Here is a 24,625-nt window from a genome sequence, read left to right as displayed (position 1 = left end):
AAAAAAGCAAAACAAGCAAATATCAGTAAAAAAAAACCCAAAAAACTAATGAAGAATGAGATAATTTATATAGAAAGGTGAAAACTAAAGCATAAAAAACAAAGCTACTGGGGTGTCTAGCTGGCTCGGTCAGTGGAGCATGTGACTTGATCTCGGGGTCGTGAGTTTGAATACCACGTTGGGTGTAGAGCCTACTTAACAAAAAAATAAAGCACTGAAGAGTATATCACAGAACACATAATTATCCCAATTGTATAAAAACTACAGGTTGTATTTCAGATTCCTGGATTCACTCAAATATGTTAACAATTGTTACTGGCGGGAGGGGTGCTGTTGAGAAATAAGAAACTTAGGGGTGCCTGGGTGGCTCAATGGGTTAAGTGTCTGACTTCGGCTCAGGTCATGATCTTGTGGTTTGTGAGTTCGAGCCCTGCGTCAGGCTCTGTGCAGACAGCCCAGAGGCTGGAGCCTGCTTCGGATTCTGTGTCTCCCCCTCTCTTTGTCCCTCCCATGCTCATGCTCTGTCTCTCTCAATAATAAGATGTTAAAAAAAAACCTTAATTTTTAACAAAACATTTGGATTGTTTTTACAAGCAAATATCAGCAGTCATCTTTTAGCTATCAATTTTTAAAAATTTTTTCTTAATGTTTATTTTTTGAGAGACAGAGACAGAGCACAAGTGGGAGAGGGCAGAGAGAAAGGGAGACACAGAATCTGAAGCAGGCTGCAGGCTCTGAGCCGTCAGCACAGAGCCCGATGCAGGGCTCAAACCCACAGGCCATGAGATCATGACCGAAGCTGATGTCAGACACTTAACCGACTGAGCCACCCAGGCACCCCTCAGCAGTCATCTTTTAAAAATAAAATTGGAAGTTTCTATAAATGCATTGGAAAAGACCTGACCTCAGGAGAGAGAATGGGGCTATAAGGGTTTTATTTTCAGCCTGTACTTTTCTAGCTGATTTGAAATTAACAAACAACCACCTTGTCAAAGTCTGATATGTTTAAAAACCTTATTGGGTTTTTTTTTTTTTAATGTTTATTTACTTTTGAGAAAGAGAGAGAGTGTGTGTGTGTGTGAGTGGGGGAGGAGCAGAGAGAGGGAGGGAGACACAGAATCTGAAACAGGTTCCAGGCTCTGAGCTGTCAGCATGGAGCTGGAGGCTGGGCTCGAACTCAGGACTGGCAAGATAATGACCTAGGCCGAAGTCAGACGCTTAACCGACAGAGCCACCCAGGCAACTCAGGTTTGTTTCTAAATAAACAAATATGGGGAGAGACAACTCTAAGAGTAGGAAGAACAAGGTATCAGGAAACAGAAATGTGTTGTTGTTTATTTATTTTTGAGAGTGCGTGTGGCCAGGGCGGGGGGAGAGAAAGAATCCCAACACGGGGCCAAAATCAAGGGTCAGATGCTTAATCGACTGAGCTACCCAGGTGCCCCAGGAAATAGTTATTTCTGATGTCAGGAGGGAGGGGAGTCCTAAGAAGGGAAGTGTCTAATGGAGACCAAGGCGAGATCATCCTCCATGAACTACAGGCCAGCAAAACCAGGCGGCTGGCAGGTCCACCTCCCAAGAAGCTTGGTAATGAAATGAAGGGAGGAGGCAGAAGACTGGGTGGAATTTAGGGGGAGGGGAGGAGCAGTAGGCTAGACTTGGACATGTTAACGTACTGCAGAAAATCACCCAGGTCCATAAGAGTGGGGAAAAGGGACAGGGCAAGTTTCTGGGTGAAGCTCCTGAAAAAGGATCCAGAATGCAGCTCTGGGAAAGGGCCAACATCGACCTGGGATCTGTGGCCCAGGGAACACAGATGGGGTGTTTGGTGTCCTGTCTACTCATACCTGGGGGAAGGCTGGAGACAGGTGAAAACACTTTGTGCCAGACATCCCGCTATTTTAACTGCACTGTCTCTGAGATGTGGGTGCCATCATGGTGCTCCTTTTTAGAGCAGGAAACCTCGAATCGAAGAGGCGGACTTCCCCAAATCCCACCACTAATGACCAAAGTTCAGCCCCTGCCACACTCTGTCCTCTGGGATTTCAAAAGTTCAGGACCTGTGGATGCTCAACCCTGCTTTAGCTCATCTACATTTCACAATGAAGTAAACACTCTCAGTTCAAGTTTGGATAAGGAAATGAAGGCTTCGAGAAGTTAACTACTCTGCTCAGGATCACTCTTGGTGGCAGAGCCAGGATTCCAACCATAGGTGGTCTCAATCCGGAACCCGTATTCCTTACTACTACATCCAGTGTCCTTACCCAGACACTCGCTAATCTATTAGGATGACAATAATCCCACGACCTCTTTCACAGACCCATGGCAAAACCCAGAGCTGCGGGTTGGGTCACACCCAGTTGATCCTGAACTCTCACTGAGCAGCTGCGTAGAAAGTAGAGTGACAACCAGATGTCAACTCTCCCCATGTTAGATAAGGCCTCGCTCAAAGAGGACAACAATGATGCAACTTCTAATATTTTATTAACAGGAGTTTTTAAAAACAAGCATCCATACCAGTGTGGGGATGAGGGTGGGAGGAGAGAGGGAACAGGAGGGGAGGATGGTCAGCAGGAAGGAATTCTGTTCTATTGGTAATAAAGCTCCAGGTTCATCCCATCGTGGATTTCATCTGAAGTGAAGGTGTTAAGGAATTCTCACTGTGGGTTCCAGCTCCACCCCCCTCATCTTGCACACGTGGGTCAGAGTGGCCTGAGGGCCCAAGAAAGGCATTTTGATTTGGAAAGAATCCAAACCATACGGAAGGAAGGAAGGAAGGAAGGAAGGAAGGAAGGAAGGAAGGAAGGGAGGGAGGGAGGGAGGGAGGGAGGGAGGGAGGGAGGGAGGGAGGAAGGAAGGAAGACAGGAAGAAAGACAGAAAGACAGAAAGAAAGACAGAAAGACAGAAAGAAAGAAAGACAGAAAGAAAGAAAGAAAGAAAGACAGAAAGAAAGACAGACAGAAAGAAAGACAGAAAGAAAGAAAGAAAGAAAGAAAAAAGAAGAAAGAAAAAAAGTTGATGCTCCTTTTGCACCATAGACATGCCTGAGTCTCACTCCATCCTGGCCTCCTGTCCACACTCAGGTAGAGTTCAGTAAGAAACATGTTGACCTTCAAGTGTCTTCTAAGCCAAGTCAAAATATTTCACCACCCACCCTCCTCCCCCCAGAAAATAATTACATGGCTCCCATTTTCGAAATGCTTACCATGTGCTGCGCACTAAGTTAAACGTTTTATGCGCACAATCGCACATAGATTCCAGCACGGAACGAAGAGAACCAAGTCGGGTATGCAGACCCTTCCTCAAGAAGTCACACAAAGGATACAGTCCCCCAGGGACACATGGTCCTTAAAAATCGTGTACCTGTGGGATAGAAACCTTTCAGACAGAAGCCTAAGGTGGCTTTTCATACTAGAGGCAAGCCGAGGAAACCCTGCCCAAGCAAAGGGCTGCCTGCAGGGCTCTGGAACCCAAACCTCTGGACTGATCCTGTCCAGCGCCCAGCTCTACCACTGTACTTACCACTTCTTCAGGACGATCTTGTTCCAACGGGTGCCAGTTTGGGCTGCGATTAGCTTCTTAAGGTCCCCGATGGTGTCATCAGTGCTGGGCGCAGAGGAGTTAAGGAAAATGGAAGGGGGAGGTAGAACGTGGAAGAGGACATTCCAGGGCTGAGTGCACTCTACCAGGACCCCATCCGCCCCCTCCCCCAGGAAAGTCCCCCTACAACACAGACTGAGGTGCCCCAGGAACCACTGCCTCTCGGCCGCCGGTGGATACTTGCACTTAACGCGGACCTTCTTCCCTAGACGGTCGTTGCAAACAACCTCGATCATCCTGTCTGGAGCTACACAGGGCGCGGGGTGGAAGGCAGCAGAGTCAGGGCTTCAGGGGTCTCCCAGGACCCAAGACCCCGGGTTTGGGCTCTATGTTCACCCCTCAACCTCCCAGATCCGTGTCCTCCCGGGCCTCCCAGTCTCAGGACCGCGGACCCCAGGGAGCCGCGCCTCCCCTCTTCAGGTCGCCCGAAGGCCCGGCCTCGCCTCTCGCAGGGGCGCAGACCCTTGATGGCCGGGTCCCACCAGCTTTCCCCAACTGCGGACCTCTCTACCTGGCCCCTGACCTCGAAACGCTTGGAATCCGCCGACGCCACAATCTCCTCTCTCGAAGGCGGAACCCCGGTCAGAGTCGGAAGCGGAAGTGAGCAACCGGAAGCGTAGGTTCGTGCTCCCTGCTCAACATCCCTACGACTTCTTTCCGGTCCCAGGCGCAGGGTGGGTTTGCGGTTCCCAGGAGCGGTGCAGGGTCCCAAGGCTGGGTAGGGGGCGCCTGCCGTGGGTGCGTGGGGCCCTGTCGGCGTCCCGGCCCGTGCCTGGTCGGGGAAGGGGCGTGGAAGGAAAGCCAGAGGTCAGGGGCCGGCGCCCAACCCGCTGGAAGCCGTAGGTTGGGGCCCCTTAGATGTGGGGAGACGCCGTCTTGTGTGGCTTCTGGTAGGAACATGGGGCGGGCGGGGGGGCTCGGGGGACATCCCGTGGGGGTAGTGACCCCCCGTTTTTGAGCCCGACGAAGCCTCTTAGTTGCAGCTTTGGGGCTATGGCGAGCCTGAGCCTCGTCCGGCCTCTTCGCTCACCCCTCCGTTTGGCTATCGCGCCTGACCGCCCCCTCCCACCCCACCCCCCCAAGACACCTGGGCGCAGACCGCAGTCAGTAAGCAGAAACGCCGCCTGATGTCGTCCTGGACGCCAGCACTTAGAATGGAGTCCAGGTTGCACGCCAGCCTGTCAACACCGGCAAGTAAACCGAAAACGGCACAAGGGCAAAACCACCCACGTTTGCGTCTTCAAGAAAGGACGCTCCCGCCCTGCAGAGAGCAATTTGTACCAGATCTCAGCCTTGCCTTTCAGTCTCGAAGAAGCCCCTGGACTGGTCTGATTCCCCAGAGCTGGTGGGACAGGGGGTACCCTTCTCTGAGTTCGAGCAAACAGCTGCCAATGGAACTGGTCAACCGTTCTTTCTTGGCAGACAGGGTTTTCCCAGTTTGGTGACCCTGGAGGCATTCGCCCTGAAAATGAGCCACCACTTCTGATTTGCCCAATCCACCTTCTCAAACTGGGCTATGAGATTAGGTGGGAGACATGAGAGGTCATCCTGTGGAAAGGGCAGATGCTCTATGACCCTGTGCGGGGCTGACCTGGTGTAGGGAGCTGGCCCAGGAGGTCCTACCACAAACACTAGGTTCGGGGGCCTTTCTGCTCAGAACTTTGACCTGTCATTCCTCTGAGAGCCCTTCTGAGTGCGCTTGAGAGGGGAGGGACTCTGAATGGAAAACTTACTCAGATTGGAGACACAGGCTTTGGATTTAGATGAGTCAAAACCTCAACATTACCGCTTTATATTACACTGTATGATCTCAAGGAATACAGTTACCCACACTTATTCTTATGTTCCTCGTCTATGGAAAGGGGATAGCAATTCCCAGCCTGGGATTGTAGTAAGAATGGGTCTTGGACCGGCCTCTGACAGTCCTTTACGAATTTACACAAGGGGCACCTGGGTGGCTCAGTCGGTTAAGCTTTTGACTTAGGCTCAGGTCATGATCTTGAGGCTCCCGCATGGGGACAAACTTCAAAAATAAACTTCAAAACTTCAAAAGTAAACATTTTATTTTTTTTTTAATTTTTTTTTTAACATTTATTTATTTTTGAGACAGAGAGAGCATGAACAGGGGAGGGTCAGAGAAAGAGGGAGACACAGAATCGGAAACAGGCTCCAGGCTCTGAGCTGTCAGCACAGAGCCCGACACGGGGCTCAAACCCACAGACCGTGAGATCATGACCTGAGCCAAAGTCGGACACTTAACCGACTGAGCCACCCAGGCGCCCCCCCCCCTTTTTTTTTTAATTAAATGAACGTTTATTTACTTAGAGAGAGAGAGAAAGGGCAAGCAGGGGAGGGGCAGAGAGAGAATACCCCAAGTAGGTTCTGCACTGTCAGCATGGAGCTCGATGCGGTGCTCGATCTCATGAACACGAGATCATGACCTGAGCCGAAGTCAAGAGTCAGATGCTCAACTGACTGAGCTGCCCAGGTACCCCAACACCTTTTGCTTTTTAAAGCAAACAATATCGGGGCGCCTGGGTGGCTCAGTCGGTTGAGCATCTGACTTCGGCTCAGGTCATGATCTCGTAGTTTGTGAGTTCGAGCCCCGTGTCGGGCTCTGTGCTGACAGCTCGGAGCCTGGAGCCTGCTTCAGATTCTGTGTCTCCCTCACCCTCTGCCCCTCACCTGCTCATGCTCTGTCTCTCTCTGTCTCAAAAATAAATAAAACATTAAAAAAAAGATTACAAAAAATAAAGCAAACAATATCATGGAGATTGTTCCAAATAGCATTGAAAGACCTGCCTCTTTTTTTTTTTTTTTTTTTTTTAGCAATTTGAGATCCTAGACATGGGATCGTTGGGTCCAATACAGGCTGCAATCTGATATTGCTAAATTGCCTTTGAGAGTTTGAATCAATTCTGCCCTTTCTGCAGGGTTGAAAGAGTCTGTTTCCTTACAGCAAGGCCAGTGTGGGTATTTTCTGTCTTCATCTTTTTTAAGCTGATAGATGAAACCATAGTGTTTTACTTTTATTATTATTTTTTTTAGTGTGTGTTTATTTTTGAGAGAGAGAGAGAGAGAGAGAGACAGAGCATGAGTAGGGGAGGGTCAGAGAGAGAGGGAGACACAGAATCTGAAGCAGGCTCTGGGCTCCGAGCTGTCAGCATAGAGCCCGACGCGGGGCTTGAACTCACAGACCACGAGATCATGACCTGAGCCGAAGTCAGATGCTCAATGGACTGAGCCACCCAGGTGCCCCATACTTTGTATTTATTTATGGATAAGTGTGAGCATACAGATGTATTATTTTTTAGCTTTACTGAAGTACAGTTGATAGGCAAAATTGCACACATTTAATATTTACATCTTAATAAGTTTTGCATGTTTTAAAAATTTTTAATGTTGGGGCGCCTGGGTGGCGCAGTCGGTTAAGCGTCCGACTTCAGCCAGGTCACGATTTCGCGGTCCGTGAGTTCGAGCCCCGCGTCGGGCTCTGGGCCGATGGCTCGGAGCCTGGAGCCTGTTTCCGATTCTGTGTCTCCCTCTCTCTCTGCCCCTCCCCCGTTCATGCTCTGTCTCTCTCTGTCCCGAAAATAAAATAAAACGTTGAAAAAAAAATTAAAAAAAAAAAAATTTTTTTTAATGTTTATTTATGTATTTTTTAAAGTTATTTATATTTAGGGGCGCCTGGGTGGCTCAGTCAGTTAAGCGTCCAACTTTGGCTCGAGTCTTGATCTCATGGTTCATGAGTTTGAGCCCCACATAGGGCTCTCTGCTGTCAGCACAGACCCACTTAAGATTCTCTATCTCCCTCTTTCTCTGAGCCTCCCCCGCTTGTGGATGCACACGCTGCTTGTGCACTCTCTCCCCCTTCCCCAAAATAAACATTAAAAATGTTTATTTTTAGTAATCTCTACACCCATTTTAGGGCTCAAACTCAAGACCCTGAGATTGAGAGTCACATGCTCTTCCAACTGAACCATCCAGGAGCCCCTATTTTGCATTAAAAAAAAATTTTTTTTTAAGTTTATTTTGAAAGCGAGAAAGCGTGAGTAGGGGAAGGGAGAAAGAGAGGAAAGATCGAGAATCCAAGCAGGCTTGGTGCCATCAGAGTGGAGCCTGACAAGGGGCTCGAACTCATGAACCGAAATATGACCTGAGCCAAAGTCAGTGCTTAACGGACTCACCACCTAAGTGCCCCATGCATTCCTTTTTAAAAACAGTTTTCAATGGGGCGCCTGGGTGGCTCAGTTGGTTGAGTGACCGAGTGACCAACTGCGGCTCATATCATGATCTCACAGCTCAGGTCATGATCTCTTAGCTCAGGGGTTCAAGCCCCGTGTTGGGCTCTGTGCTGACAGCTCAGAGCCTGCAGCCTGCTTAGGATTCTGTGTCTCCCTCTCTCTGCCTCTAACCCACTCGCATTCTGTCTCTGTTTCTCTCAAAAATAAACAAACATTAAAAAAAATTTTTTTAAACAGTTTTCAACATCTCCAATTTCTGCACCTGTGTGTATGTATTGAAAACATTTATTGCCATTATAGGCTCTTGGGGATGTAATTTAGCAAAACCTCAAAATTAAATTTCACATGCCCCTTTGACCCATCAAACCAGCTCCTGGTTATTTATCCAATAAAAATAAAAACATGGGATATATGTGTACACGTACATACGTATATAAAATAACGCCTAGCTCCGATATTGTCTGTGGTAACAAATCTGGAACAACTTGAATACTCCTCAATACAGGAATGTTTGAATGAAATTCACTGCCCTTATGAATTGCTAATTTAAAAATGAGTGAGGGGTGCCTGGGTCGCTCAGTCAGTTAAACATCTGACTTCGGCTCAGGTCATAATCTCGCGGTCTGGTACGTGAGTTCGAGCCCCACAGTGGTCTCTGTGCCGACAGCTCGGAGCCTGGAACCTGCTTCAGATTCTGTGTCCCCCTCTTTCTCTGCTCCTCCTCCACTGGCACTGTGTCTCTCTCTGTCTCTCAAAAATGAATAAACGTTACAAAAAAAAAGTTTAAAAATGAGTGATGGGGTACCTGACTGGCTCAATCAGTGGAGCATGTGACCCTTGATCTCGGGGTTATGGTTTCAAGTCCCACGTTTGGTGTAGCGATTACCTGAAAATAAAATCTTAAAAAAAAAAAAAAGAGTGATATGGGTCACCTGGCTGGCTCAGTCGGTAGAGCATGTGACTCTTGATCTCAGAGTTGTGAGTTCAAGCCCCATGTTAGGCATGGAACCTACTTAAAATAACAAAATTTAGGGGCGCCTGGGTGGCGCAGTCGGTTAAGCGTCCGACTTCAGCCAGGTCACAATCTCGCAGTCTGTGAGTTCGAGCCCCGCGTCAGGCTCTGGGTTGATGGCTCAGAGCCTGGAGCCTGTTTCCGATTCTGTGTCTCCCTCTCTCTCTGCCCCTCCCCCGTTCATGCTCTGTCTCTGTCCCAAAAATAAATAAATGTTAAAAAAAAAAATTAAGGGGCGCCTGGGTGGCGCAGTCGGTTAAGCGTCCGACTTCAGCCAGGTCACGATCTCGCGGTCCGTGAGTTCGAGCCCCGCGTTGGGCTCTGGGTTGATGGCTCAGAGCCTGGAGCCTGTTTCCGATTGTGTGTCTCCCTCTCTCTCTGCCCCTCCCCCGTTCATGCTCTGTCTCTCTCTGTCCCAAAAATAAATAAACGTTGAAAAAAAAAATTTTTTTTTAAATTACAAAATTTAAAATGTATCTCCAGGTTGTAAATTTAGGACCCACGTTGGGTGTAGCGATTGCTTAAAGTATTAAAGGGGGCACTTGGGTGGTTCAGTTGGTTAAACATCAGACTCTTGATTTCGGCTCAGCTCATGATCTCAAGGTTTGTGAGATTGAGCCCCGTGTTGGACTCTCTTCTGACAGCACAGAGCCTGCTTGGGATTCTCTCTCTCCTTTGCTCTCTGCTTCTCCCCTGCTCTTTCTTACATGCATGCACTCTCTCTCTCAAAATAAATAAATTAAAAAAAATAATAAAACATAATCCTAGGGGCGCCTGGGGGGCTCAGTTGGTTAAACATATGACTCTTGATTTCCACTCAGGTCATGAACTCACGTTGTGGGATGAAGCCAGGCATCCGGGCAACATGCTGGGCTTGGAGCCTGCTTGAGAGTCTCTCTCTCTGCCCCGCCCCCACAGAAGCACGCTCTCAAAAACAAATTAAAAAATATATATATGTTTTTATTTTTGAGAGAGAGACAGTGAGAGTGGGGGAAGGGCAGAGAGAGAGGGAGAGGCAATCTGAAGCAGGTTCCAGGCCCTGAGCTGTCAGCGCAGAGCCCCACCCGGAGCTTGAACTCACGCACTGCGAGATCATGACCTGAGCCGAAGTCAGACGCCCATTTACTGAGTCATCCAGGTGCTCCCAAAATGAATGTTTTAGAAGTGAATGATATACAGTTGGTGGGAGTGTCAACTCCCCCTCTGTGGAGAACAATTTAGCACTATCAGTCAGAACGAAAAATTGAACACACCCTTTAACAAGCTGTTTCAGTTCTACAAATTTATTCATGTTCATAGGCATCAAAAACCATTACTAGGTTTAAAAACAAGTTAGGGCTTCGCTCTCCTTTAGGCCAGCCGCTGGTCGTCCCGCCCCAACCCCGCGGTCAAGGCGCCCCAATGCTTGAGCGCGCCTTCCGGGCTTGGTCTTGGGGTCTGTAAGCCCGGCGCTCCCAAGACTCGCCGCGCTCGGGGCCCGTCACCGCACTTAACGCCCACCCGGGGCCGCCAGTCAACAACCGAGCCACTTTTTCCAGGCTGGATCCCAGTCCCCAGCCCCGCCTCGAGCCTTGTTCCCGCCCTTAATCCCGCTCCGTGGTTTAGTTCCAGCCCCTAGCTCATCCCTGGGTCTCCCGTCACCGCCCCAGGCTTGCCCTCGGGTCCCTAGTCACTGCCCCGTCAAGCATCCGGGCTCTGCCCTAACCTCAGCCCCGCCCACAGCCTTGTCCCCGCCCCTGACCCCGCCTCCGGGTGCGTCACCGCCTCGGCCACGCCTTCCGGGCTCAGGCCTGGTTCCCAGCGGGTCCCCGGAGCTCCATCCACATAGTGGGCGGGTCTGTCGCCGGGGCCCAACCCTGTCCCCGCGAGAGAAAGCTGAAACTCTCCGCCGGCTGCTGGAGGCGGCAGCCTCCGCCTTGCCGGCACCCCCAGCCACCCGCCGCCTGCTGGCCCCCGGAGGGTGAGATCGTGAATCCCCTTACAGCCACAAGCGGAAGTGCGTGTCGGCGGGATCATGGCGACTTTGGCGGACCTGCCGGACTCAGTCCTGTTAGAGATCTTCTCTTACCTCCCGGTCCGGGATCGAATTCGCATCTCCAGGTGCGGCCCCGCCCCGCGGGTGGGGGGAAGAGCCGGGCGGGGGGAGCACCCGGAGATGCGAATCCGGTCCCCGGGGGGCCGCGGTTAGTTTTTTAACGGCGGGTCCCCTCCCCCCAGGGTTTGTCACCGCTGGAAGAGGCTGGTGGACGACCGGTGGCTCTGGCGACACGTCGACCTGACTCTGTACACGGTACACGGGGTCGACCGGGCGGGCATGGGCCGCGGTGGGGTCTCTGGGCCGCAAGGACCGCTCCTTGCACCCTAGAGTTCGAGCTTGGCAGTCCAGGGTGCATCCCGGCAGCGTCCCTTAGCTGCCCTTCGGTGACCTCCTGGCCTGTTTCCCCATTTCCAAAATGAGGATAGCCAAGATCGTTCAGGGAGCTTAGAGCAGTGTCTGGCGTACGGCGAGCCTATGACAAATGCCTCTTGATTACATTAGCTATTGATGAGTTTTTCTGGAGAAATCATTCTCCAGATTCAACTTAATTTCCAGAATTTATTTACTGAGTATTGCAACTGAACCTTTTCCACGTTTTCCCATTTGCATTGTATTTTTCTTGTTTTCTTATGAACTATTTCAACTATACAGAGAAATGTATAGAGGATAATCTGAAACAACTATGTACTTACCACCTAGATTTAACCCATTTTAAACTTTAGTCATTTTCTTTTTTTTAAGTTTATTTAGTTTGAGAGACAGAACAGAGCGAGCAGGGGAGGAGCAGAGGGAGAGAGAGGGAGAGAGAATTCCAAGCAGGCTCTGCACTCTGAGCGTGGAGCCCAACCTGGGGCTCAAACCCACCAACGTGGGATCATGACCTAAGCTGAAATCAAGAGTCCAATGCTTAAAGGACTGCGCCACACAGGCGCCCCAAACTTTTGGTCATTTTTGCTGCAGATCGTGTGAGACATACATGCAAAGACTTATGTATATGCATATGCATACATCATTTATAGATGTATTCATTGCATTTTTTGAAACCCTTCTCAGAGGTAACCACTATTATAAAATGGATTTGTAGTATTCCTTTCATGTTTTTATTTACTTCCTGTGTGACTACCCATAAGCAATATACAATTTTGTTAATGTGTTTCTAAAGTTGAAATAATGCTGTTCTGTCTAGGTAATTAAATGCTATTTATTATATATCCACCGATGGCTTTATTTACACAACATTGCTTTTGACACATGTAAATCTAGCTCATTCCTTTCAACTTGTTAAGTGAATATACCACAATTTGTTTACCTGTTTTCCTGTTGACAGACCTTTAGGTTATTTCCAACTTTTTACTCTCACAAACAGTGTTATAAAACAGTGTCAAACTTCACTGTGTATATGAATCACCTGAAGATCTTGTTCAAATGCTGATTCTGGGGCACCTGGCTGGCTGATTCAGTAGAGTATGTGACTCTTGATCTTGGGATTGTGAGTTCAAGCCCCATGTTGGGTGTAGAGATTACTTAAAAATAAACATCTTAAAAAATAATTTAAGAAAATAATAAAATGCTGATTCTGATTCAGTGAGCTGGGTGGGGCCCCAGATTCTGATTTTCTAACAGCCCCTCAGGTTTTATGCTATGCACAAATTTTACACTATGCAGTTTCTTTTTTCTCTCTTCTTTCTTGTTTTGTTTTATGTTTATTTTTTGAGAGAGAGTGCGCAAGCAGGGGAGGGGCAGAGAGAGAATCCAAAGCAGGCTCCATCCTTGCTATCAGCACAGAGGCTGATGTGGGGCTCAAACCGATGAACTGTGAGACCATGACCTGAGCTGAAGTGGACACTCAATGGAGCCACCCAGGGACCCCTACCGTCTTTTTTAAAAAAGGTTAAATGTACATACAATGAAATGCAAGGTGTTTCCACTTACATTTTGTTTGTTTTGCAGTAATTAACTTCCTGGGGTTAAGTTTTGCAGTTTTCACCGTTACTAGATTGTGATTTTTGTTATTATTTTTTTATGCTTATTTATTTTTGAGAGAGAGATTGAGAGCAGGGGAGGGGCAGAGAGAGGGAGACACAGAATCTGAATCAGGCTCTAGGCTTCAAGCTGTCAGCACAGAGCCCAATGTGGGGCTTGAACTCACGAACTGTGAGATCATGACCTGAGCTGAAGTTGGACGCTTAACCGACTGAGCCACCTAGATGCCCCTATTATTATTATTTTTAAGATGACCTTAATTTACTCTGGACAGTTGTAGCCTTTTTCAGTTGGGCTTTGTGTTGCTCATTCCTAGTGGCAGTGGCCACGAAGAAAGGGATAAATGCTGGTGACTTGTTCTGCTTTCTTACTTACAAGGACCCCACTCTGTTGCTGAAGACAGATCTGTTATGATCTTCCCTTTTCTCTCAGTGCTTTTGTTCAAACCTAGAAGTCAAAACGATGGGGTTCACTTGGCCTGTTACTCCTGGGGAGGTGCATGGTGAGGTGAGGCTGGCAGGGGTCGGGCAGAAGCCCAGGGGAGCACTAGTGCCCCAGCTGGGCTGGTCCGTCTCCAGGCAGGTAGGGGCCTTGGGATATTCTCCGTATCTCTCACCCTGTCACCCCCGCCTCTGGCTCTTACAGATGCGGCCTAAAGTCATGTGGCACCTCCTTCGCCGCTATATGGCATCCCGGCTCCGTTCCCTGCGGGTGGGCGGCTACCTGTTCTCAGGCTCCCAGGCCCCCCGGCTGTCCCCCGCCTTGATGAGGGCCCTGGGCCAGAAGTGCCCTAACCTGAAGCGTCTCTGCCTGCACGTGGCCGACCTGAGCATGGTGCCCATCACCAGCCTGCCCTGCACCCTGAGGACCCTGGAGCTGCACAGCTGCGAGATCTCCATGGCCTGGCTCCTCAAGGAGCAGGACCCCACCGTGCTGCCCTTGCTCGAGTGCATCGTGCTGGACCGGGTCCCTGCCTTCCGTGATGAGCACCTGCAGGGCCTGACGCGCTTCCGCGCCCTGCGGTCGCTGGTGCTGGGCGGTACCTACCGAGTGACCGAGACAGGGCTGGATGCGGGCCTCCAGGAGCTGGGCTACCTGCAGAGGCTGGAGGTGCTGGGCTGCACCCTCTCAGCTGACAGCACCCTCCTGGCCGTCAGTCGCCACCTCCGAGATGTGCGGAAGATCCGGCTGACCGTGAGGGGCCTCTCTGCCCCCGGCCTGTCCGTCTTGGAGGGCATGCCAGCCCTGGAGAGTCTGTGCTTGCTGGGCCCTCTCATCACCCCAGAAATGCCTTCTCCGGCTGAAATCCTCTCTTCCTGCCTCGCCATGCCCAAGCTCAGGGTCCTTGAGCTGCAGGGGCTGGGGTGGGAGGATCAGGAGGCCGAGAGGATCCTGTGTAAGGGGCTGCCCCACTGTATGGTCATCGTCAGGGCCTGCCCCAAAGAGTCCATGGACTGGTGGATGTGACTGCATCACCCATCCATGTTGGCTTTCATGGGTGAGCCCCAGACCCTCTGGACAGCACCTTGCAGAGGGCCCGTAACCAGGTTGAGAGAGCCCAAAGCCACAAGGTGGAACGAAGGCCTTGGGGCCTCCGGACAGTTGGAATCCCTGTTTGCCAGTTGTTTGGCCTCTGTGACATCAGCCAGCTTCTTGGAGGGCCTATCCCCACATCTGGAAGTGGGGAAGATCATAGCTACCTCATGGTTATGTCGCGAAGCCTTATTCTTTACCAGCCCCCGGGCCAAAAAGGTCCTCGACGATGGGTCATTCTCAGGAACAGAATGGATGCAGCAGGGTGGGGTTAAGAGTTAGGGGGAGCTGAGGGCCAGGGCCCCTTTAGGAGGCCTGGCAAGACTATCTATGCATGTGCACCCCCACGCTGACACGCCATTGATACACGAGGGATGCGATGAGAAAGCCCAGGAAGACTTCTGCTTTGACGATTGAAAGTGTCAGTGAAGGTTCTCAGTTGTACTTTCGGTATTTTGGTATTCTATATTTTCAAATTTTTCCACAATATATATTATTTTGCTATTAAAGAAAAATAATTTTTTTTTTCCCAAAAGCATTTGGTTTATTCATTCAACAAACATTTCTTGCCTGCCCACTATTTTGCAAGCACTGGTCGAAGCCCTGGGGCCGCAGCAGTGAACAAAACAAGACCTGAGCAGACGGCAGGGTCGACCTCCAGGTGAACACATTGATGGGATGGTTTTAGAGACTGGGACAATTAAAAACATTTTTTTAATGTTTATTCATTTTTGAGAGAGAGAGAGAGAGAGACAGTGTGTGAGCAGGTGAGGGGCAGAGAAAGAGAGAGGGAGACAGAATTTGAAGCAGGCTCCTGGAGCCTGGAGCTGAGCTGTCAGCACAGCGCCTGACGCGGGGCCCGAAATCCCAGACAGCAAGATCACAGCCTGAGCCGAAGTCGGACGCTTCGCCGACTGAGCCACCCGGGCCCCCTGAGACTGAGACGATTTTGAAGTAGGCTCACATGATGGAGGTGCCTGTGCCTGGTGGAGTGGGTGGGGCAAGCCTCTCAAGTTTGGAGACCTGAGGGGTGAGGAGGAACCCCCTCTGGGAAGTGCGGGGGAAAAAAGAAGGCCAAGACGCTGGCTGAGATAGGGATGAGTTTGACCTCTTTCAAGATCAGGAAGAAGATCTGCGTGGCTGAGGGAGGAAGAGGTGAGCAATAGGAAGCGAAGTCAGCTGACGGGGTGAGGTTGGAGGGTCCCCACAGGTGGCACAGGCTTTAGGGGGTCAGAAAGCAGCAACTCCTTTCCTGCCCGTTGAGTCTGAGCCACTTGAAAGATGCAGGTGGCAGGCCGATAGCGATCAGGAGATGAGTGTCGCTTCTGACCCGAGCTGGGGAGGAGGGCGTGTATGAACGCGACAGGATCACCACCTGCCCACTGGCCCAGCTTGCCTGCTCTGTGGTGGGCCAGAGCCAGAAGAGAAGATGGGGTTGAACTGATACCCTTGGTTCCTTGTTCCAAGCTCACTTCTCAGAGGACCTGGCTGTCTCTCTCATGCTTTCCCGCTAGGGGGTGGAGGAGAAATTCTCCATCTGGCCACCTGAGGACTATAGTTTGAGTGCTCCTCCAGTGTGGCCATGGTGAGTGTCTACCTATCCCATGCTGATCAAATCTGGCAGCTCCAGGCCAGGGCACCTGGGGGACTAGATTGTTCCAGGCTGGGGCATTGGTACTGAAGAGGTGTCTTTCTCCCTGTCTCACCCGATTTCAGTGACCCCTTTCTGGGCTTGGCTCAGAGGGCTGGTAGGGTTATGGCAGAGCCTGACCACCACCTTCGGGACCAGGGGCCAGGGGCTTGAGGATGCCCTCTGTTATGAAATGAACCTGAGATCTGTTTTAATCACACATGGTGGGGGCGCCCGGGTGGCTCATTGAGTTGAGTGGCCAACTTCAACTCAGGTCATGATCTCACGGTTCGCGGGTTCAAACCCGGCGTCGGGCTCCGTGCTCACAGCTCAGAGCCAGGAGCCTGCTTCAGATTCTGTGCCTCCCTCTCTCTCTGCACCTCCCCCACTCATGCTCTGCCTCCTTCTCTCAAAAATAAATAAACATAAAAAAATCTTTTTTTCAAAAATCACGTACGGCGATGGACACGGAGACAAGTGTCTTTGGAAGAAAACTTTCTTACAGTAAAACCTTGGTTTGCGAGCACAGTTTGTTCTGGAAACATGCTTGTAATCCAAAGCACTTGTATATCAAAGCGAATTTTCCCAGAAGAATGGAAACTCAGATGATTCATTCCACAACCCAAAAATATTTATATAAAAATGATTACAATACTGTAATATAATACAAAATAGTAAAGAAAATGCAAAATATAAATAAAAAAATAAATTAACCTGCACTTACCTTTGAAAACCTTCATGGGCGGTGTGAGGGAGACAAGAGAGAGGAGGGTGATTGTGTAGGAGACCAACTTTCACTATCACTAACGGAATCACTGCTCTTGGCTCCATGGAATCTTTTTCCTGTGCAACTTTAACAAGGAACTTAGCCAATGACACTTGCTTTTGCCTCCTTCTGAAGATTTCGCCGAGATGTGGCATCGCATTGTCATTAAGCAGATTCCTCGCTCGCGCTGCTACAGCCTTATTCGGGTGGTGCTTTTCTACAAAATCTTGCACTGTTTCCCACGTTTTACACGTCTCCCTAATCTCATTTGGGGTGAGGGATTCCTCCGCCTTTTCCTCCTCCTCCTCCTCTGCAGACGAGATCTCATCCATAACCTCTTCCTGTTGCTTGCGATGCGGATCCATCAGCCATCAGTGGTCAGCTCCTGGCCATGTTCCTCCACCAGCTCTTGAATGACATCCTCATTCGCCTCCAGTCCCCCCCTTGGTCTTCCCCAAGGACACAATTTCATCGACCACCCCTGGCTCCTGTTCATGAGCAAGCCCCTCTACGTCATGCCCAAGAGCACAATCAGGCCACAGTTTTCTCCAAGCAGAATTGAGTGTTCTCTTGGTGATCCCATCCCAGGCTCTGTCGATGATCTTGAGGCAGTTCACGATGTGGGAATGATTTTTCCAAAACTCTTGGAGGGTAAGGCTTGTTCCTTGGGCCACCTCGAAGCATCGCTGAAATAGTGCTTTAGTGTAAAGCTTTTTAAAGTTCGCAACGACCTGCTGATCCATGGGCTGGAGGACTGGAGTGGTGTTGGGAGGAAGGAACTTGACCTTAATGAACTTGAATTCCTCTAGTAAGTCATCCTCGAAGGCTGGAGGATGAGGAGGGGCGTTATCCGTAACCAGCAAGGCTTTGGGTGGCAGATTCTTTCCTAAAAGGTACAGTACTTGTGATTCCCAAGAGGAGGGGAATGTCTCACAGAGCCATTATGGGGAAAAACCATGATGGGGTCTGTAGGAGACAGGAGAAGTAGGAGGAGCCTTTATTATGGTTTTTGCAGGAAGAAATAGGTGAGGCAGGGTAGGCAAGCTGAACAAGCTTAGAATTGGCTACTTCGAACAATTTTGGTGGGCTCTAGGCTCTAGAGGCCATTCCTAGTTGTCTGTTACTTGGCCGTGGCGTGATTTAGGGCAGAGGAAATATTGGCTTGCTGTGTTAGGGGTGAGATAACAGAGGTAGTTGGATTGGCTGGTTTGCATATGAAAGTGCGCTCAAAAACAAGTTGTTTCCTATCTCTAGGAATTACCCAACCCTCAGAGGGGTGGTCCTGAGCCAGGTTTGCAAGGCCCTAAGGTGTCAAAGCATCACAAAATATAGAAAATTAAAAAGAGGATGAATACACCCTCCATTGGAAGTAAAAGGCAATCGCAAGAACTAACATTTCTCGAGTGTGTATTTTGTGTCAGGTACTATGCTCAGTCCTTCATTTATGGACTTTTACCAGCAGCCCAGTGAGGAAGGTACAGAGGAGGAAACTGAGGCACAGAGAAGTTAAGTTGCCCAAAGTCACACAACTAGAGAAGTAGCAGAACTGAGTAATCTTATCCTACAGTCCTAACCATTAGGCGAAACTGCCTAGCTGATAGGTAGCAGTTCTAAAAGCCTGGCCCAACAGTTGTGCCCCATCAGGGAACAAAGACTAGACATATAAATTTTTGTGTAGCTCTACTGAGGTATAATTCATAGCAATAAACAGCACATATTTAGGTGCATAATTTGATGAGTTTTGACACATGTGTATGTTGTCTTTTACTCATTATGATGATTTTAGGATTTATCCAAGCTCTTGAAGGAATCAAAACTTTGTTCCTGAGTAGTATTCCATCATGTGACTATAATAGCATAATTTGTTACCCATTCACCTTTGATGGATATTTGTGTTAAAGCACATATATCTTGTTAAAATAATTTTTTCTGATATAACAAATAATATATGCCTGTGAAGAATTTTAACAGTACAGAAAGGGTACCTCTTTCTAATCCCAGGCCCCAGAGGAAATCACTGTGAGAAGTTTGAGGTAGCCTTCTAGAATTTTGTCTACTATTGGGAGTTTGGAGAAAAATCAAAGACATTAAAAAAAATTTTTTTTAATGTTTATTTTGAGAGAGAGAGAGACAGAACGCAAGGGAGGAGTATGAACTCATGAACTGTGAGATCATGACCTGAGCCGAAGTTGGATGCTTAACCAACTGAGCCACCCAGGCACCCCACCCTGCCTTTTCTCCCTCTTTCAATAACGCTTTTGAATGAAGTCTCTTTACCAATGTCCAGAATTATTTTTCACAATGATAAAGAAACAAAAATCCCTTGGGTCATTTTTGACTCTTTATTCTAAAACTACACAAATCCATTAGCAGATAGCCATTGGCTCTGCCTTAATTTTAGCACCAGAGTGGATCCCACTCCCTCCATTCTCCCCAGCCACCTTTGTCCAGCCATCTCCATCTGTCACTGGGATTATTGCCTTAACTTTCTAATGGTCCTCGCTGATTCTATCTTTTCTTCCCTAGAGTCACACAAAAGACGAAGAAAATTTTATTTCATTTATTTAAAGTTTTTTAAATGTTTATTTATTTTTGAAGGAGAGAGAGACAGAGCATGAATGGGGGAGGGGCAGAGAGAGAGGGAGACACAGAATCCGAAGCAGGCTCCAGGCTCTGAGCTGTCAGCACAGAGCCCGACGCGGGGCTCGAACTCACGAACCGCGAGATCATGACCTGAGCCGAAGTCGGACACTCAACCAGCTGAGCCACCCAGGCGCCCCAAAGAGAATTTTAAAAATAGACATCCGGTCATGTTGCTCCTGGAGCTCAAAATTCTTCAGGGGCTCCTCCATTGCTCTCAAGGTAACACCCACAATTCTTAGAGTTGCTCAGATGGCCTTGTATGATCTGACTTCATTGCTTCTCTGACTTCACTTCCAATTAGTCTCCAACCTGCCCGACTCACTTCAAACATTTTAGACACTGGACTTCTGATGTTGCCTACTTTTTAAAAGTTTATTTATTTTGAGGGAGAGGGAGAGAGAGAGAGAGAGAGAGAGAGAGAGAATCCCAAGCAGGGTCTGCACTGTCAGTACAGAGCCTGATGCAGGACTCGAACTCAGAAACTGTGAGATCATGACCTAAGCCATAATCAAGAGTCGGATGCTTAACTGACTGAAATACCCAGGTGCCCCTCTGCTGTTGTTTTAGAGGCCAAACCTCTCCTACCTCAGGACCTTTGCCCTTGTTCATTCTCCAGAAACTCACACTCATTCCCTGAATTCCTCCAACCAGATGGCTGGGGGGTATACATGGTTCTGGGCCTTAGTTTTCTCATCTGTCAAACTATTCTTTCTCTTTACCTCAAACACCAGGCAGATATAACCAAAGGTATAGTGGGAGGGGAAAATGCTTTTCAAAGTGAGAACTGTTGGGGTGTCTGGGTGGCTCCCTTGGTTAAGTGACCGACTCTTGATTTCGGCTCAGGTCACCATCTCTCTGTTGGTGGGATGGAGTCCCACGAGGGGCTCCGCACCGACAGCACGGATCCTGGTTGGGATTCTCTCTTACTCTCTCTCTGCCCTTCCCCTGCTCTCTCTGTCTCTCAGAAATAAATAAATCAACATTTAATGTGAGAACTGTTGACCTTAAAAAAAAAAAGCTGGCGGTTATTTTATCAGCAAAAGATGGGCTTATTTAGGAACAGCAAAAATTTGCAACCCCAGGCCCAGGCAAACCATGGCAAAATCATAGGTAAGTCCCCACAATAAAGGAAGGTAGCTCTTTTTATAGAGGAAAAAGGGGGAGTGGGGAGGGGCTTTTATAAATTAAAAGTGCATTGGAATAAATTGGGAGTTTGAAGTATAGTGGCTTCTCATTGGCTGAGCTGTTGCTGGGGAAGGAAAAAGCTTCCTTCCTCTTGCTGGGATACTAAAGGAGTACTTACTTACAAGGTCCCTCTCTTCCTGTTGGACCTACAATTGACTAGTGCTGGGCATGAAAGCTCTCCCTGCTGGTCTCCCAACTCCATTCTAAATGAGGTTTCCTTTCATTCGTTTTCACAAACCTTTCCAATAGGGAAGTAAAGTTTTATATAGTTGGTTTCAAGAGCTACTTGAGATAGAGTGTAATACCCTCAATCACCAGAAGATGGCAGCACATCACCGGATTTGTCACTTAGATAATTGCACCCTCACAATATAGGAATTGGGAGACGTTGCTAGTATTTATACACCTCGTCACCCTTCATAAATAGGGAAAATGGAAGGAATGTATACTTGCCGGGCATCTACTGTATGGGCTGGATACTCTTATTTACATTTGTGACTTAAGTCAGAGCACGTCCCCCATCTCTCAGAACTCCCCCAAAACAATCAAATGGGAAATGAAACAAAAAATTAAATGTATATATATAGTGCCTAGGAGTAAACCTAACTGAAAGACAACCCACTGAAGAAGAAAATTTAAAAACTTTAAGGCCCTAGGGAAGGAACGGGATGAATGGAGGTGTGATCCACTTTGTGGACAGATACTTTTGTAAACCTGGTGTTCTGTCACAGAGTCTTGGAAGGAATGACAAAAGAAGCAAGAAAAGCTTTTATTGGGCATCCTGAGGACGGGCCCACTGAGCGTGAGGCCCGCCCAAGCCCTGCCCTCACACCTGGTTCTCATCCGGTTTCCGCCCCCCGAGCCCGGAAGCCCCCTTAGCCCTGCCCACAACGCACTACGCTTACCCTCAAGCCCCGCCTTCTAGGATTGGTCTTCACCCACCCTGCCACGCCCCCAAGGCCTTGTCTCAGGCCAAGCCACGCCCCCAGACACTGTCCCCGCCCCTGCCCCGCCCACTAATCCTCGTACTCCTTCCTGGCTGGGCGGATTTAAGACCCTTGCCTGCCCGCTGGCTTCTTCAAGCTCTGCCCTCCTCCGACTCGGCTGGGCGGGAGCCCGGGGGACCCGCGCCATCTCGGCTCACAAAACCGGAAGCAGAAGTGTCTGTCAGCCGGGGCGCCGCCGCAGGCTTCATCGCCTCTGGGGCACGTGGGAGCGCCCAGCTCTGGTGTCGCCTGGTGGGTCTGGCTTGAAAGATCCGGGGCCAAAGGGCAGGTCCGGTCAGTCCCTTGCGGCGCGTTTTCCGAGAGACTTCCGGATCCACCGCTCTTCCCGGCAGGCGGGGGCCGGGTTGCTCTGGTGTGGTGGAAGTAATGGGTCCCGATGACTCTGGACCTCAGTTTTCTCATCTGCTGCTCCTTCCGTCTCCCCGCTGCTCCTTCTCCCCCTTCGCCCCAAGCACTAGGCTGATGTTATAACCCAAAAGTATAGTGGGACAGGAAAAGGGCTTTTCTTTTCTTTTTAAAAGAGAACTTTTATTTTAATTTTTTAATTGAAAAAAACTGTTAATTAATTTTTTAAAATTTACATCCAAGTTGGTTAACATGTAGTGCAATAATGATTTCCGAAGTAGAATTGAGTGATTCATCACTTACATATAACACCCAGAGCTCATGCCAACAAATGTCCTCCTTAGTGCCCCTTGCCCTTTAATGAGAACTTTTAAAAGGACATGAGCATGGATGATCTTAAAAACATGTTGTATGAAAAGAAGCCTTGCTCCAGTGTATATATGATTCGATTTAATGTTATTTAACTTTTTGAGAGAGAGAGACAGAGCGCGGGGGGGGGGGGGCGCAGAGAGACAGGAAGACACAGAATTGGAAGCAGGCTCCAGACTCTGAGCTGTCAGCACAGAGCCCAGTGCGGGGGTTTTAACCCATGAGCAGTGAGATCGTGACCTAAGCTGAAGTTGGACGCTTAACCAACAGAGCCACCCTGGCACCCCAAAAGTTCTTAAAAATTTAAACTATAGGGGGCACTTGGCTGGCTCAGTTTGTGTAACATGCAACTCTTGATCTTGGGGTTGTGAGTTTGAGTCCCATGTTGGGTATAGAGATTACTTAAAAATAAAATCTTTAATGATAAATAAAATCTTAAAAAATAAAAAAATAAAATAAAATCTAAACTATAAATTTGTTTCCTGTTGTGAAAATAAAGGGCAACCTCACTAAAATGGAGTCAGGAGGCCAGAAGGGATAGGTCTAACTCTACTACTCCATGTTAACTACAGGAAGAACTGTCACAAGCCCCAACAGGGAATGATGTACATTGTGTCTCATGCAAGAAATTGACTACCCAGGCAACTCAGCAGATGGGAAACTCCTCATCACTCTCAACTCTTGCTTTTGTCTGTCAGCCAGACTGATTCAAAACAACCCCTCCCAACTTACTCTTTTCCATGAAATAACATTCCTCTACTTTGTTGGGCTATACTATGGTTTTTGCCATTGTTTGCTTGTCCCAAATTGCAATTGTTGGCCATTCTTGAATAAACCTATATTTTGCTAGTAAAATAATTTTTAAGGTCAACTTTTCTTTTTTGGTATTTCTTATTTTAAAAAATTTAATGTTTATTATTTTGGGGAGAGAGGGCAGGGCGGAGAGAGAGGGAGAGACAAAATCTGAAGGAGGATCCAGGCTCTGAGCTCTCAGCACAGAGCCCTACATGGGGCTTGAGCTCATGGATGGTAAGATCATGACCTGAGCCAAAGTCAGACTCTTAACAGAGCCACCCAGGAGCCCCTTTTTAAGAGGTTTAAAAAGAAATGATTGAATGAATCTCCACAGGATTCAGTTTGTAAACATACTATAAATAGTACATTCCAATGTGGCACTCACATAGGAAATGTTTTCTTGTATGTTTGTTTTACCATCTGTCTTCCTCCCCAGTTGAAAAAAGAGTTCTGTGAAGGCAGGACTTGAATAAATGAAAGGAAAAGCATTATTATTTTTTTTTTAATTTTTTTTTCAACGTTTATTTATTTTTGGGACAGAGAGAGACAGAGCATGAACGGGGGAAGGGCAGAGAGAGAGGGAGACACAGAATCGGAAACAGGCTCCAGGCTCTGAGCCATCAGCCCAGAGCCTGACGTGGGGCTCGAACTCTCGGACCGCGAGATCGTGACCTGGCTGAAGTCGGACGCTTAACCGACTGCGCCACCCAGGAGCCCCAGGAAAAGCATTATTAAGGGAAATGATGGTTGGGGCATTTGGCTGGCTCAGTCACACAAGAGCATGCGACTCCTGATCTTGGGCTCCTGAGTTCAATACCCCACGTTGTGTGTTGGGATTACTTAAACACATAAAAACTTCAATAAAAACAAAAAGCGATGGTGACCACACAAAAACCAGCAAGTGAAATATATAAAAGATGTAAACATGTTCATACTTAATGAAAGTCTAAAAATGCTTCACTATTTGCCATATAAAAACGGAAAGATTTAAAACATAAGGCCAACGGTCCCAAGACTACTACAGAAATGTACGACAAGTTCAAAGGTAATACCAAAAACTTCTGAGAAGGGGCAAAGAAATTTTTAAAGAATAGTGAAAAGGATGTATCAGGTATCAACTGCTTCATAACAAAGCACCTCCAAGCTTAGTACATCCTTGAACCCCGCTGCAGGAACTCAGTGAACAGCATTTTTTGATTGGGAGCTGCCTGACTGGTCCGAGGTGGGCGCGAGGCGCGGTCCAACCGACTCTGTACCGTTCTGGTCCCGCGCCGAAGTCCGTGCCCTCGGCCTCGGCGCCGCTAAGTCCTGCCGGAGCCTGCCTTCCACCTTTAAGCCCCGAGACCGGAAGTGGAGTGCTTGGGACCTGAGCAGCGGCCAACTTCCCTTTACGGGTTTTCTCTTTATTTGCCCGCGGCACAGAAGAGCGGCAGCAGGTGCGAGGTCGGAGCTGGAGCTGGGAAAAGGGCCTCTG

General features: G+C 48.6%; 2 protein-coding genes across 5 annotated transcripts; one reads left to right on the top strand and one right to left on the bottom strand.

Annotated features, from left to right (window-relative positions):
- Positions 1 to 2,517: 2,517 nt before the first annotated feature.
- On the bottom strand, positions 2,518 to 4,234 carry UBL5 (ubiquitin like 5). Of its 3 annotated transcripts, none has more exons than XM_043586466.1 (5): positions 4,125 to 4,234; positions 3,782 to 3,848; positions 3,524 to 3,607; positions 3,327 to 3,364; positions 2,518 to 2,632 (listed from the first exon to the last, which is right to left on the bottom strand). In XM_043586466.1, the coding sequence occupies exons 2-5, from the start codon at positions 3,835 to 3,837 to the stop codon at positions 2,589 to 2,591; spliced, it is 222 nt and encodes a 73-aa protein (XP_043442401.1). In that variant the 5' UTR covers positions 3,838 to 3,848; positions 4,125 to 4,234; the 3' UTR covers positions 2,518 to 2,588. The 3 variants fall into 3 exon arrangements, with proteins under 3 accessions (XP_043442401.1, XP_043442402.1, XP_043442403.1); XM_043586467.1 differs by having other exon boundaries at positions 4,113 to 4,190; XM_043586468.1 differs by having other exon boundaries at positions 4,105 to 4,164.
- Positions 4,235 to 4,275: 41 nt separating this feature from the next.
- Positions 4,276 to 14,946, top strand: FBXL12 (F-box and leucine rich repeat protein 12). Of its 2 annotated transcripts, XM_043586462.1 has the most exons (4): positions 4,276 to 4,791; positions 10,842 to 10,957; positions 11,075 to 11,147; positions 13,524 to 14,946. In XM_043586462.1, exons 1-4 carry the CDS (start codon positions 4,729 to 4,731, stop codon positions 14,343 to 14,345), a joined length of 1,074 nt encoding a protein of 357 aa, XP_043442397.1. In that variant the 5' UTR covers positions 4,276 to 4,728; the 3' UTR covers positions 14,346 to 14,946. The 2 variants fall into 2 exon arrangements, with proteins under 2 accessions (XP_043442397.1, XP_043442398.1); XM_043586463.1 differs by lacking the exons at positions 4,276 to 4,791; positions 11,075 to 11,147 and having other exon boundaries at positions 9,948 to 10,957.
- The last annotated feature ends 9,679 nt before the right edge of the window (positions 14,947 to 24,625 follow it).

This window comes from Prionailurus bengalensis, chromosome A2 (assembly GCF_016509475.1).
Source record: "Prionailurus bengalensis isolate Pbe53 chromosome A2, Fcat_Pben_1.1_paternal_pri, whole genome shotgun sequence".
NCBI classification, from domain to species: domain Eukaryota; kingdom Metazoa; phylum Chordata; class Mammalia; order Carnivora; family Felidae; genus Prionailurus; species Prionailurus bengalensis.
The sequence above is the reverse complement of the archived record's forward strand: the minus strand, read 5'-3'. Positions and strand labels throughout refer to the sequence as shown.

Bases quoted from the DNA above. Each gene is read 5' to 3' on its own strand.
- UBL5 (XM_043586466.1), bottom strand. From the start codon at position 3,837: ATGATCGAGGTTGTTTGCAACGACCGTCTAGGGAAGAAGGTCCGCGTT. The intron at 3,365-3,523 runs GTAAGTACAGTG...TCTATCCCACAG, and splicing joins AAGATCGTCCTGAAGAAGTG to GTACACGATTTTTAAGGACC. The intron at 2,633-3,326 runs GTATCCTTTGTG...CCTTCACTTCAG, and splicing joins CCATGTGTCCCTGGGGGACT to ATGAAATCCACGATGGGATG.
- FBXL12 (XM_043586462.1), top strand. From the start codon at position 4,729: ATGTCGTCCTGGACGCCAGCACTTAGAATGGAGTCCAGGTTGCACGCC. The intron at 4,792-10,841 runs GCAAGTAAACCG...ATCCCCTTACAG, and splicing joins ACGCCAGCCTGTCAACACCG to CCACAAGCGGAAGTGCGTGT. The intron at 11,148-13,523 runs GTACACGGGGTC...TGGCTCTTACAG, and splicing joins TCGACCTGACTCTGTACACG to ATGCGGCCTAAAGTCATGTG.